Source organism: Chaetura pelagica, unplaced genomic scaffold, assembly GCF_000747805.2.
Source record: "Chaetura pelagica isolate M959 unplaced genomic scaffold, ChaPel_1.0 scaffold9, whole genome shotgun sequence".
NCBI lineage: Eukaryota > Metazoa > Chordata > Aves > Apodiformes > Apodidae > Chaetura > Chaetura pelagica.
Genome location: NW_009954494.1, coordinates 33,519 through 46,833, shown reverse-complemented (window position 1 = coordinate 46,833; position 13,315 = coordinate 33,519). Strand labels below are relative to the sequence as shown.

Below are 13,315 nucleotides of genomic sequence, written 5' to 3'. Positions count from 1 at the left end.
AGTTGCTCCTAAAAACTTAACAGTCCATTACATTTGATTTTTAAGCAAAGTTCAAGATAAAGTTGAACTCAAGAAAAATATATAATTGTTATACTCTGATTTTTCACCTGTACACTGACCGTGGCAGTAAAGATGAGAGGCAGTATTACTTACTGGTTTACTCACTATTAACACTTACAGTATTACTCCCTGTTTGTGTATAAAATGTTTCATCACAGTTAAAAAAAGAAAATAATTGACATGTATTTCCATTTTATATTCCTTAATGTATTTGGTTTATCTTAATTTTGCTGTGTTTTAACTGGGCTCAAATCACCTTACATGACATTAATAAAAACAAAGAAAACCAAAAAAGATGGCAAGAATAAGTCTTAACTGGTCCTCAGTTCCTGGCTGCCTGCTTGGGAAGGCTTTGTTTGTCAACACACTTGCTTCAGTGTTTGTGTATCTGAACTGCTGTTTAGCATGCTGGGAGGAGAGCTGTGATGCCCGGGAAGGTGGCAGACACCTGCAGCCACAGCCCTCACTGCAGACTTACATTGCTTGTCCCAGAATTGAGTAACTCCAAGAAAGGTGTAGAGTTTCCTGGAATGCCCACCTAGGACTGTTGAGCTATGTCAGCTTATGACCAGCTCTTAGCCCAAGGGGAAATTTGCAAGATGACCCTTGGGTTTTTTTGTTCCATAAACAGTATGGAGAGATGAGTAATTGAAGTCCATTTCTGTGGCATACAGATTCCCACAGGGCATTCCCATGCAAGGGGGAGGGTGGAACTGGATGATCTTTAAGGTCCCTTCCAACCCAAACCATTCTATGATTTTCTGTCAGCTTTTCCAGTGGCCTTTTCTGTTACTAGGAACAAAGTTTCCATCTCTCTAGTGGCATTACTTGGCATTTTCAGATAAGTACAGCACTGGTGGTGTCACAAGTTCCTTGCTTTGCAGTTCCAGGTGTGGTGTCGTCTTCTGCTCACCCTCCACCCCCTGCCTACACCACCAAGAACAATGCATCAATGGGAGGGTGAGATGTCTTCCAAGCCCAGAAGCTCCTTTACAAGTCTCTCCCCAAACTGTGCACGGCTGTACCTCATCACGTGGTAGGCCTCTGACATTTTGTAGAGGATGTAGGCATTGTTTATAGCGATGCTGATGGCAAACCAGAACACTTGCTGCCAGGTCTTGTTTGGTTTGTGAGAAATGAAATACCTAGAAAGCCAAAAGAGAAGGGGAGGGAAAAGCACTGGTCAGCCAAAAAACTTGCATCTCACATGCAAGAAATAACCCCTGACAAAGATTCTGCAGTCCTGAAGGAGAAGCAAGCCCAGGGTTTAATATCCAGTGCATGTATCACCTTAAGAAATGTGGTACAATGTATTTGACAGCCGTTAACTTTTAAGTTGCACAATTTTGGAAATTTCTAGTAGTGTCTAAAAGAACAGACTTCCTTGATCTCAGAAGCAAAACCTCAGTAACACACTCCTTCCTCAACCACTCCATGTAAGTAAAAGCACTGATACAGACTCCTGAAGCTTACCTGTGACAAACATCCACGTGATGGGAGCTGTGGGTCTGAACCCCTCCAATTTGTAACTAAAATAAAGCCTCAGGCACATTACGTTACGGTTTAGGGAAGATTGCTGATGCTTCTAATCTTGTTTATCTCTATTGCAAGCAAAGAATGATTTCTGCTGCTGTCAACAGTAGGTGGGAGGATGTGGGGGCAGAGCCAGAGCATGCAGTGCTGGTAAGTGGAGCACCTCTCCATAAGGCAGAACTAGAAAGAACTGACATACTTATATTTAGGCTCTGACTAATTCTAGGGCTGCCAGAACATTCACTCTTTGTTTGTAAAATTTCTCACTTTTCTACTTTCATTTTTCAAGTAACCATTTAAATCTACTACCTCACCTCTTTTTCATATTTATTTCCTCAGATCAGATCCCAACCTTGGTCTCCAGCAACCACCTCCTCCTCTTTCATGTCTGCTACTGAATTCTTGCTGCCTTGCCCAGAGCTTGCTTGGAAAATCCCTGCTGCTTTTTCCCCTCTCTCCTCAATTTTTAGTTCTTGAAAGCTTCTTCACCTCATTGCTCTTCACACAGCCAGGCTTCACCACTGCTTTTCTTACTCATTTCTGTTTCTCCCTGCTACATTAATTGCTAACATTGAAGACCCCAAAGAGAACTCAGGAGGCAAAATATCTACATTCTCCTCTCCCATCTCTTCTAAATCATCCACAACTGAATGTCCTTTTCTTCTGGCTCCAGGTGACACAAATATCACCAGGACAGATAATAACCTAAATGCCATCTGCTGATAAGGGTGGAGAGCTGAGCTAGTCTGAGAGATTTGTGGGGCTGGCAGACCCTTGTTGAATTCTCTATTTAGCCTTCAATTTGATGTGGCCAAGAAAATTAGACTGCTGGCTCATCTTCCCAAAACTTCTTAGAAATTATTTACAAGACACTAAGAACATAAATTTGAGATTTTTTTTTTGACTAGTGGATGGGTAGATAGAGCCAAAACTACACTAGCAATGCAGCAATGCCCTCCTGCAGAGCCAGCTTCTGATGTTTGACTGAAACAGGAGTTTTGTCAGGGGTTAATTCTGTGAGAGCAGGATTGGGCCCTCAGCTGTAGCTCTACGTGGAGAATTCAAATGTTGCAGCAACAGAGGAGGAGTGAAAGAAATGCAAACACACAGAGTTACTTACTTGCTGTATTTGTCGTCGTATTTGCAGATATAGCTAAGGTGAGCAGCAAAGGCTTCAACTGCCAGTGGGCATGGAATTTCTCCACTTTTTCTCTTAATTATAACTCCTGCACCAATTAGAAACATAGCAGTTTTAAATCCACATCATGGGTCTAGATATTAAAAGATACAGTTTCTAGATATTATTATGAAATAAACCTTATTAACAGTTTCTGCCCTAAAAATGGAAAGTTACCAAGACAGAGATGCTGATTTGACTCTTTTTTTCATTGTTATACCACCAGCCTGTTGCATCAGTGCTGCAAAATCACTTGCCATCCCACCTGGGCAGGTCAAGCAAAGAATAAGTATGCTCCTGATGCCAGTGTTTTACAAAAAAAAACACAATCACCTTCTTTCTCCTCTTGTTCTCCTCTCTTTTTCCCTCCTCTCCTCCTTTGGAGGATTTGAATTTCCTTTGCAATTTGCTTCATGTTCATTATTCTTAAAAAAACCCCACAATGCATTGCAGTCGCAGCTATGTGGGTACTGTATATTCCCTCTCACTTTCTATTATATTCCACGTAACATTCCTCTGTTATATATAGCTATACATAACATATACAAATACATGTGTATATATATACACATAATATAAATAGCTTAATGCACATATTTTTATAGCCTTTCCTAGACTTGTTTCGTAGCCATAGGCCACCTCTCCAGGGAGCACAACTGCTGGAGATGGGTGGTTCCTAGCTGCAGGTCTCTGACAAGTGGCCCTAAGCCAGTTGACTCATGGGTTCATCCAATGAACCATTTCCCCTCCTGGTCCTTCCCCAGCAGGGCTGTGTTCCTGGCAGCACCCCAGGGGACAGCTGCAGCCTGCCATTGCCAGCACGCTGGAAGGGGTGCCCACTGCTGCCCACAGCTCTACCAACACAGCCAGGCATCAGGTCTTGGGGGTTTTATAAACTTTTTTTTGAAAAAGAAAAGTTTTTGAGCTGGGTGCTCATCAGGCAAAACTTGGGAAAAACCACCCCAAATGAAGACCAGAAAGACAAAGGTGTACATATGTTTGTTGCCTCAAACATTTATTCTAAGCCAATTTGTGATTTTTAGGAGCCTGAATCCTGTTTTTTAAAAATGTAGGCTCATCAGTACCAGCACTTGCACCCATCTTGGCAAGCACTGAGATTGCATAACAGAATGTAACAGAGCGGCACTGTATGCTCCAAGTGCTATATGGCTTCTTATCAAGACTTAGTTTTGTTGCAGTTCTTCATCAGAACTGCAGATAGTCAGCATTGCACAAGATCTAATGTTCAAGATCTTCCCATCAGAGTCCTCTGCTCCCACCCCCATTCTCACCATACTTGGACAGAACCCCCTGAATGTAGTCTCACATAGGACACATAAAAATTTGAAGTTAAAACCCTAAGCTTCCTCATCCTTAAAGATACTTTATAACATCATGTTTCTTTCCTCAGACTTGCCAGTTCTGGGCCAATCTCACAAGCTGATTTTTGCCGGAAATGAGATTGTCAGCAGACACTCCTTAGTCCAGCTCCCCCTGGGCTAAGAACCACACAGGGACTTAAACTGCTTCATACAATGATGATGCCTCCACAAGATCTCTCCTCTTTTCCCAAGTGACTCATGAGCTGCCAACGTGTCATTTGCAGCTCTTTAGTCCTTGTGTATGTGTCCCAAGCTTGGTTTTCTGTCCTTAGCCATTGTAGGTTTAGCTTTTAAATAGAGATGGTTGCTGAAGTATAGCTCTTCTCAGAAAGATGCCCCTTCTTAAAAAGATCTTGGGTTCAACCAGTTTTTGCTAAAGATTTAATTCTAATCATCCTGTTGTGCAGCAAGTGAGGTTAGTGCCTGCTCCATCCTGCCTCATACGAAAGCAAAAAGGTTTGTAGTTATTTCTAGAACATAGTAACGGAGATGCTGGGAAAGCAGACACCAGACCTAGAGTGAAAATTTTAAAATGCAGCCATGGCCCACAGGTGGGAAGGTTTGGGCCAGCATATGCCTCATGTGCTTTAGAATAAGGGTAACATTTTAGTACTTCTGTAATACAGGCAAAAGGAAAAATATTAAACTCAAATTAAAGCTTAAGAGAAATTTAAAAACTCATTGAATTTTGTTTTAGGTAGAAACTTCGTACTTGATAGCAGAGTAAGCAGGACATTTTTACAAGGCTAAAGGAGTAAGACTCATCCTTTAGCATCTGAGATGATGTTATTACAAAATGTTGGTTCAAAACATCCATAATAAATAACCTGCTGCATCTAAGAACAGCATTCATAGATCAGCTCTGACAAGTGTACTGCCCTCCTGGTGCCTCTAGCTTGGGAGGGATTTGCATTCAGAGTACAGACAAGATTTACCTTCTCAACCTTCCTTTAAATTGCAGTAAATAGTTCATTAGCTACACCCATCTCTTTTCTTAAGTTTTGTTTTGACCACCTCTTGCCTTCTGTTTTTAAGATTTTTCTCTTCCTGGCCTCTTCCACCCCTCTCACCGTTTATGCACAACCAAGTGCAAACACACACCCTGGAATGTCAGGCATTCTCACTGGCACCAGTCTGTCCACCTACCCTGCACGGGTTTTATTCCCCTTTGCCCAGACCTCCTTTCCTGTTTAACACCTGCTCTGCACAGGTCTGTGCTACAGGCTTGCCTCAAGGAGGATACACTTCTCCTCTGTATTTACATGCCTTAGAGAAGACTTTGTGGTCCAGTTTCAAGTTGGTTTAAGCTAGCCTTGCTGCACTGACTTCAGAAATGCCAGATTAGAGGCAGGCAATCTGGTCTCCTGCCTTCCTACCGAGTCTCCATCTGTTCCCAGCTCTCTACTAGAGACTTTCTTCCCTCCAGCAACCTCTCTAAAAAGCCATTCTCTGGTTTCTGTTCTGATTCATTGTGAATTATGTCAACTGCCCCAACCAGCATCTGGTGAGCAATGTGTTGGGCAGGTCGTGCCCATCCCACACACACAGGTCCTAACCAGTGGATGTTAAACTGCCTCTCACATGAACCCTACGATCCCATCTGTGGCCAAACAGACCCAAGGTCAGTCACAAGAGCAACAGCTCACAGCTGTGTGTGTGCTGCCTATAAAGGATGCTGCCAGGGCAGAGTCTGCTTTTGCTCTCTCTTTTAACAGAGCAATTAACACTGACATTTACAGAGTATTTTTCTAGTAATCTTTAAGAATTATAACCGAAGGCTCTGTGTCTTGTGACATATAGTGAAAACTCTTGTCCAGGTTGTGCAGCCTGAATAATCAAAGTCCAGCAAAGAAGTACACAAGGGAAACAGTACAAATCCTGATGGTGAATGTGCCTCCTGGTGAGCAAACTGCTCCAAGGACTGGCTTCAGCTGGCTCCCCAAAGTGTCCTATTTCCTTCAGGTACATACTTTCAGCATTTGTGCTCAGATATCAGTCCATCCAAGTCACCAAGTCCTTGCTCTGCTGGGGTGCCTGGCAGAATTCCTTGGGATCAGCCATGTTTTGCTGAAGTAATGAGCCCTCTGGCAAAGCACTGAACAACACACTAAGTCAACTTCTCAGCTTACCTACCATACAGTCATTCAAGACCTTAAATTTGCTTCTGTAGCCTGTACACACATTGGGATTCAGAACATGAGTGTACAAGATATCTTTGAATTGATGGCTTTACATTTAAAGGTTTAGGTTATTCTTGTTTCAGACAGTTATACATAAATCTGAATAATCAAAATGAAAAGAAAATGAAACTGTATTTTCACTGAAAGACGAATTCCAGAGAGCAAATCATATTGCATCTTACAGAAGTTCTCAGACTTTCTTTAAACCATCTATATACTTCTGAAAAGGAAAAGATTTCTGCATCAAGAAGTTCTTTGCAATTGTTCGAACTATCCAAGTTACCTGTCTTTGTTTCTTTTAATCCACTGATAAAATCAATTTAACATACAACAGGAAGCCTTAATCATATTTACTTTTTGCAAAAAGATGTTTGTGACTAAGTTTTTACTGGATAAGATTAATTGTAGGATCTGCTCAGAGTTCTAAGTACATCATGACGTTTATTAGTTTTTCTGTAACAGCAATCCTGCAGGATGCTTTGCAAATAGGGCTACTATAGTGTTACACAACCAACACCTTCCCTTCCCTGACCATCAGTGAAGACACAATCTTTATTCCTAAAAGGATACTGCCTCCACCAACTCAGGCAAAGGAGGCTGCTGGCTTTTAACCTTCATATGGGAAAACAGGAATAGCTGTAGGAAGACACAAAGGGGAAGCCATCACTACTGCTACTGTCTAGGTTGTTACAATCAAGCTCTTTGTCCAGGCTTATTATCAAACCCAGTGGCTCAGTTTGCCTCACCACATAAAGCATGTGGACTCTCCACATGAGAAGTAGGAATATTGCTTACCTTGTTGAACTGGTGAATAGGCGTTGGTCAGAAAACGAAAGTGCCCTTTATTGTACCAGCAGATCAAGGACATGTTTCCCTTCATTCTTATTCTGTACTGTCCTCTGGACTGGGGAGTTTCAGGGTTGTTCAGCATGGATGGAGGTAGGCCTGTGCAGTCACTCTTCCTGGCACTCAGCAACCCACAGCAGTAAATCCCTGCACGTGAACAAAACCACCCCCTATCAGCAAGGCTTTGCAGGGCCCCAGAAAGCAAGAGCAGTAGAAAAAGTCCAAATGACCTCACTAGAGAAAGAGCTTGTGCTATAGGTTTCTAGTCCAACAGATATGTTAGCCAACTGGCCTTCTCCTGTAATATCAAATATCTGTTTTCTACATTAATGTCTCTGGAAACCAAGACAAGTGCAGAAAGCCTGCTCTCTTGCTGAAATGTATTGACACCTCCTGCACAGTCATCATAAAAGCATGACAAGGAGAAGAATTCAGGTATCTTCCCAAAAATAACATCTAAAATTGGTTTAATAGCCTTCACAACATGTTTAAAATAGGACTGAAAAACCCCAAACAGACATTGATATGCATTATGGAACAAATCAGAATGTATGGTCCAAGAGAGTATTTGATATTTAACTACGAGAATAAATTCTGGGAGGCAGGGAAAGCTACAGCATCTTAGATGCTAAATGAAATAAATTATCCTGCATGACTCCCATGATGCTTTTAATCACAATATACATAGTTGACAAACTCTGGTTTAACCTACTGCTTCACTCTGATGCCCAGTTCTTTTCAGCTCATTACCCTTTGCACCTGCATCATCCAGTTTGTTAAGGAAATGCTGTTCAAGCAGTTAAGAACCACTGAAACCACTGGTTGGTTTAAAAAAAAAAAGCATGTGCCAGAAGGACTGAGAAGATGGAAATACAAGTTCAACAAAAACAGATGTTACAGAAAGAAGCTAAGCCAAATAGTGCCCTAGTTGAGTAAGCATTGAACTTGTCCTGCAAAGACATCAGAGGCTCAACAGGTGACATTCTGCTGCTCACAGCTTCCTGACCTTTTCATATGTGAATGAGGCAATGAATAAATTCTAACATCACAAAATACATCTCAGTGCAGCCAGGTAGGCCCAAAGAAGATTTGGAAACAACACCAATAATGACATTGCTTGAATTTGTTATTAAGTTTGAAATACTAATAGCTTGTTTCTGTCAGTCCAAGAGAAGCAGATCTACTTGATCAAATTAATTGAACTCAAGGAAATCTTGGATGGAAATTTGCTCCATCTCCCTGATTTTGTGTTAGCTCACTGACTGGATTAAAAAAGAAAGGGTGAGCATGGAAACAGGTGACATCTGTGCACATCTTTCATATAGCAGCTTAGGCTTCTGGTGGTTTAAAGCTCATCTATCAGCTATGTCTGCTTGATCAAATTTTTCCTCATGCAGAATTCTGCAGGTGTGATAACTGGATATCCTTACAGGGGAAATGCTAAGTCAGATAAAAGTGTCTGGCTTCCACGGACCATGTTATCTCTGTTCTTGGGTTGTCATATATGTGGCTCTTCTGCCTCTGTCTTTCTGGAATGACCAAAGCTCTCGAGTGCAGCTGCAGCCTTTGTCCTTGATTCATACAGTGGCTGACATCATCCCCTCAACAGCCCACGTACACTACAGGAATATAACTGCTAGTATCTGTGAATTTGTACAGTTGCTGTGGGCAGGTTAACAAAGAGCTAAGGCTCTTCCATCAGAAATTTAGTAAGACATTTATGTCAGAAGAAGGTCAACCAATACAGCAATGGGGTAACTTCATGCTGAAGGAGGAAATGTGCACTCCATCATTTATTTCCAATGAATGTATCAATCCCTGGAAATCCATGAGTTCCTTTCAGAAAAAAACAATAACAAAAGCCTGAGGGCAACAGGCTTACAATCAATATAGAAGGAGCTGCAACTCCAGTGGAAGGAGCTTTTTTGTCTCTTGATACAAAACAGTGAGGTCCTTGAGCGTATTCAAACAAAAGTAATGAACCTGGTGAAAGGTCTAGAGAACAAGTCCTATAAATAGCAGCTGAGGGAACTGAGACTATTTAGTCTGGAGAAAAAGAGGATGAGAGGAGGCCTTATTGCTCTCTGCAACTACCTGAAAGGAGGTTGCAGTGAGGTGAGAGTCAGTCTCTTCTCCCAAGTAACAAGTGATAGAACAGGAGGAAATTACCTCAAGTTGTGTGAGGGGAGGCTTTTAGATTGGATATTAGGAAAAATTTCTTTACTGAAAGGGTTGTTGGGCACTGGAACAGGCTGCCCAGGAAAGTGCTTGAGTCTCACCATCCCTGGAGATATTTTAAATACATGTGGATAGGTCCCTAGGGACGTGGATTAGTGGTGGACTTGGCAGTGCTGGGTTAATGGCTGGACCTGATGATCTTAAAGGTCTTTTCTAACCAAAATTATTCTACATAAACAGTGCAGTACATGTACTTGCAAACTTTGGCATTAACACAGCAAACTTTTAGAAAGCTTTCTTCTAGCCAATATTAAGATCTTCCTGCTGTGATAACAAGCAATCCTAAGAAGAATTTCTTTAGCTGCCTAAAGTTTATGACTCACTGAAGGGTGATACTCTTTCTAACACTGAAATGGTATAAAACCAAGCTAATAACTGCATTATTGTGCAAGAGCTTCAAAATAGCAACAGCCATTTCTGTGATCCCAGGATAATTAACTGTAGCCCTTCCTTTAGCTCTGGCAATAAGCCTGCAAAAAGGTTTAGTAGATTTTTTACTCCTCATACAGAGTATCAGTAACCATGTCCTCCCTCAGGAACACTCTGTATAACCTTCCTGCTGTACAGCCTAGAAGAGTGCAACTCTACTGCAGATTTACTAGCATTTCCTATTATGGATGTCACCCTTGATCTCTAAAGTTTTTTTTAAATTGTTCAGTTACTGCAGCAACAGAAGCAATAAAAACTTTGCCCATCTGGCTTAATGACGTTTCTGTGTGTAATTAAATCAGAATCACAACAGGTGTTTGCCACATACACAGAAGTTAATGAAGACAGGTTGTCCTCCCATGGTCGTCTTAAGCTGTAACTGCAATATAAACACATACACCTTAAGCTAGCTTAGCAAATATGAGGAAATATGGTGTAGATGCCCAAGATTCACTCCCAGGGTCTCCAGGCTCCAGAGAGCTTGTGCTGAAGCCCATTTCATCACATCTTCATTATAGTACCATTTGCAAAGGCAACATTTATCCTGCATGCAATGCTGGGTCAAGTCAGAACTAGAGCAACTGGGGGCCTGGTGTGTGAAGGAGATGGGAGCTTGCTTTAGTACATGTGCTGGAGCATCAGGAACCTGCAAGGCTTGTGGGAGTGCCATGATTGCCCAGGCTGCCAACTCCTGCAGCTTTGCAAGGCTCAGACACTCTGTGGGACAGAGCCAGCTGCTCCTGCTGGTTCAGAAAGTACAAAAGGGAGTTTTGAGGATCATACGGTTCAAGGGAAGAATGGGACACAGGGCTTTAGGAGGTGCTGTCCTCTGGAAGGAACAATACTAATGCTCAGAGGGGGAAGAAAGGATGGGCTCTGTGAATTAATGTCACAGCAGATAACAATGACAGCTGCCTGCTTGCAGAACAGAGGGTCTGGGGCATTTCAGTGCAGGTTTCCAGTTCTATTTAGAGGCCAGAGAAAGAAATGCTTTGAATGTTCCCTGAAAAATAAAGAGATGTCTATTCAGGTTTTTGATTTTGAAAAAAAACCCCAAACAACAAAGTGCCCTGTTTAACTTTCTGAAGTCTTCTCAGCTCTTGGTATCTTCAAAGATCTCATGTTCACTGATATCCCTTTAAATTACTAGGCACATTCTCTGCTGTGGTATAATGAAGGTGCTACACAGCAGGCTTGCAATAAAGAACACTGGTTTTTGCAGTAATGCATCTGTGGGTCAGGGTTAGGAAAAGCAAATTATAGTTAGGGTTCTATAAAAAGTCTCCATAGGATCACAGGATCCATAGGATTAAGGGTTAATCCAGGTAAGAGGTCAGGAGGACTCAGGAGGTCTCTAGTCCCGTCCTTTGCTCACAATAGGGCCAGCTTTGAGGTCAGATAGCACTGCTCAGAGTGCAGAGACAGAGACTGCACAACCTGTCTGGGCATCCTGCTCCACTCTCCCCAGGGAAAATCTCACATGTAGACTGAATTTCTTCTTTTGTTTGAGTTTATGTCCATTGCTTTTCAGTCTTCCACAATGCACCAATGTGAAGACCCAGCTCCATTCTGTCACTAACCTCCTCGGGGTAGTGTAGGGCTACTGTTTGCTCTCTCCATGAAGGCTTCTCTTCTCAGGCTGAAAAAGCACAGTTCAATCCCCATTACAGACCATATGGTCCAGCCCCTGGTCAGGCTGGTGGCCCTCTGTTGAACTGAGTCCAGTTTATCAATGCCCTTCCTGTACTGGGGGAGAGTTGTCCAAAACTGTGCTGAGTAAAAGGCAATAATCACCACCCTTGATCTACAGGCTACACTCCTGGTAACACTGCCCAGGGTAGTGCTGGCCATCTTTGCTGCCAAGGCACACTGCTGACTCGTCTTCAATTCACCAGCTACAAAGACCCCTAGGTCCTTCTCATCAACAATTTTGAGAGGAAATAATGAATTTTTGGTAGATACCTCTTTTCAAATTTTCCAAAATTTCATTTAGTTCCCTTAAATGTCAATTTAAGTTCCCCAAACGTTTATAGTTGCTAAGTGTTAGCTTATTTAAATCTCCTATTTTTCGGTTCTCAATGGGATCATTCTACCACTGATCCTGCTCTAGCCCAGCAACTAAATTTTCTTGAAAAGTAAATATATCAGTTTAAGAATGGGTCTTGAGCTGTCATGAGCACCTGAACACAGATGTTCTTCAACAGGCTTTTGTGACACTTTCCTGGTCATGCTGTGACCAGGAAAAGGCAGCTAAGACGTCCCTTGAAAAGACCCCCAGGCCATACAGGAGATTAGACCTCATATTTCTATGGTGAAGAACAAAAGGAAGGGCTTTAAATACCCTCATTAAAAATGTTTTTACATCCTCATTTTGAACTTCAAGAAGATTTAAAGAGGGAGGTTAAAACAGCAACTTAGAAAATCCTCTTAAATAGTACCTTTTCATTAATGAAATCTTCTGTTAGAGATGACCAGCTAATCTAGGAATTTAAATCCCTTTTTGGGAGTTTATTTAATTCAGTGGCAGGAGGGTCCCTAGGTCTATCATCATTAAAACCCAGTGAGTCACCTGATACACACCTTGCTTCTCAAATTCTTCAAAGAGATTCAGGCTGGTAATGCTTGGGCCAGTGAAGATGATGTAGTTCTTCCCAGAGGCATTCTGACACAGGCTTTTGGCCACCATACTGTGGAGCTGCGGTTTGTTCTTCAAAGCATCCAGCCCATCAGCACCGCTTCCCTCTTTGAGATGGACATAAATCTTAAACAAGAAACGGGAAGAAAAGTCAGAAGGTTATGAGGAATCCAGAGGGAGCAGATACAATTGCCAACATACCTGGTCAGCTGAATTGGAGACAAGCTGAGAATCAAGGCAGCAGATACTTTTCATAAACTGCTAATATCTTAAAGCCTCTTTCAAAGGGCTGTTGCTTTAAAACCAGCTCAGGCTAGCTGGTACAGCTACCAATAAAGACAATACCCTCTGCCTCAGTTAAGGACTTTCTGAGGTTCTTGTCACTGCTGTGCAGTTTAAAGCCTGTTTGCTAAGCAAACATATATATTGAGGAGTGTGTTGGTAAGAGAAACACAGCTCAGAGAATAAAAATGCTTCCAACCAAGAGTCTCTCCTGCTCCATGCTCACTTCGTGTTCCCTATAGGATACCACCCCGCAAGGGATGAGGCAGTGTGCTGGCATAGCTGGTGCACTAATTGGTCCCTCACTGTGGTGTGGCTTGGGTCTGCAACTTTTAAAAGCATGCCCACCATGCAACTGACCACAGAGGTATAATTATTTTCATACTAGGATGCTACACACTCCATAGGTTTTGTTAGCAGAGTTCCCTGTGCACCTAGCACCCTTCCATTGTGCTCCCCTCTATCTTGTAATGGTCATCTTGTGATTCTCATCTCCTTTTCCTCTGTTCATCTCCTCAGTGCCCTTCACCCAAACATCCATATCCACTGCTGA

General features: G+C 42.2%; 1 protein-coding gene across 1 annotated transcript in view; it reads right to left on the bottom strand.

Annotated features, from left to right (window-relative positions):
• Positions 1-850: 850 nt before the first annotated feature.
• The window catches only part of PGBD5 (piggyBac transposable element derived 5), a 30,050-nt gene continuing 17,585 nt past the window's right edge, over positions 851-13,315 (bottom strand). Inside the window, exons 3-6 of the mRNA XM_010004530.1 lie at positions 12,426-12,606; positions 7,128-7,325; positions 2,714-2,819; positions 851-1,205 (exon numbers count right to left, since the gene is read on the bottom strand). Of these exons, the coding sequence (XP_010002832.1) occupies positions 1,010-1,205; positions 2,714-2,819; positions 7,128-7,325; positions 12,426-12,606 (681 nt within the window). The 3' untranslated portion in view covers positions 851-1,009. The remainder of the gene's footprint in view (positions 1,206-2,713; positions 2,820-7,127; positions 7,326-12,425; positions 12,607-13,315) is intronic.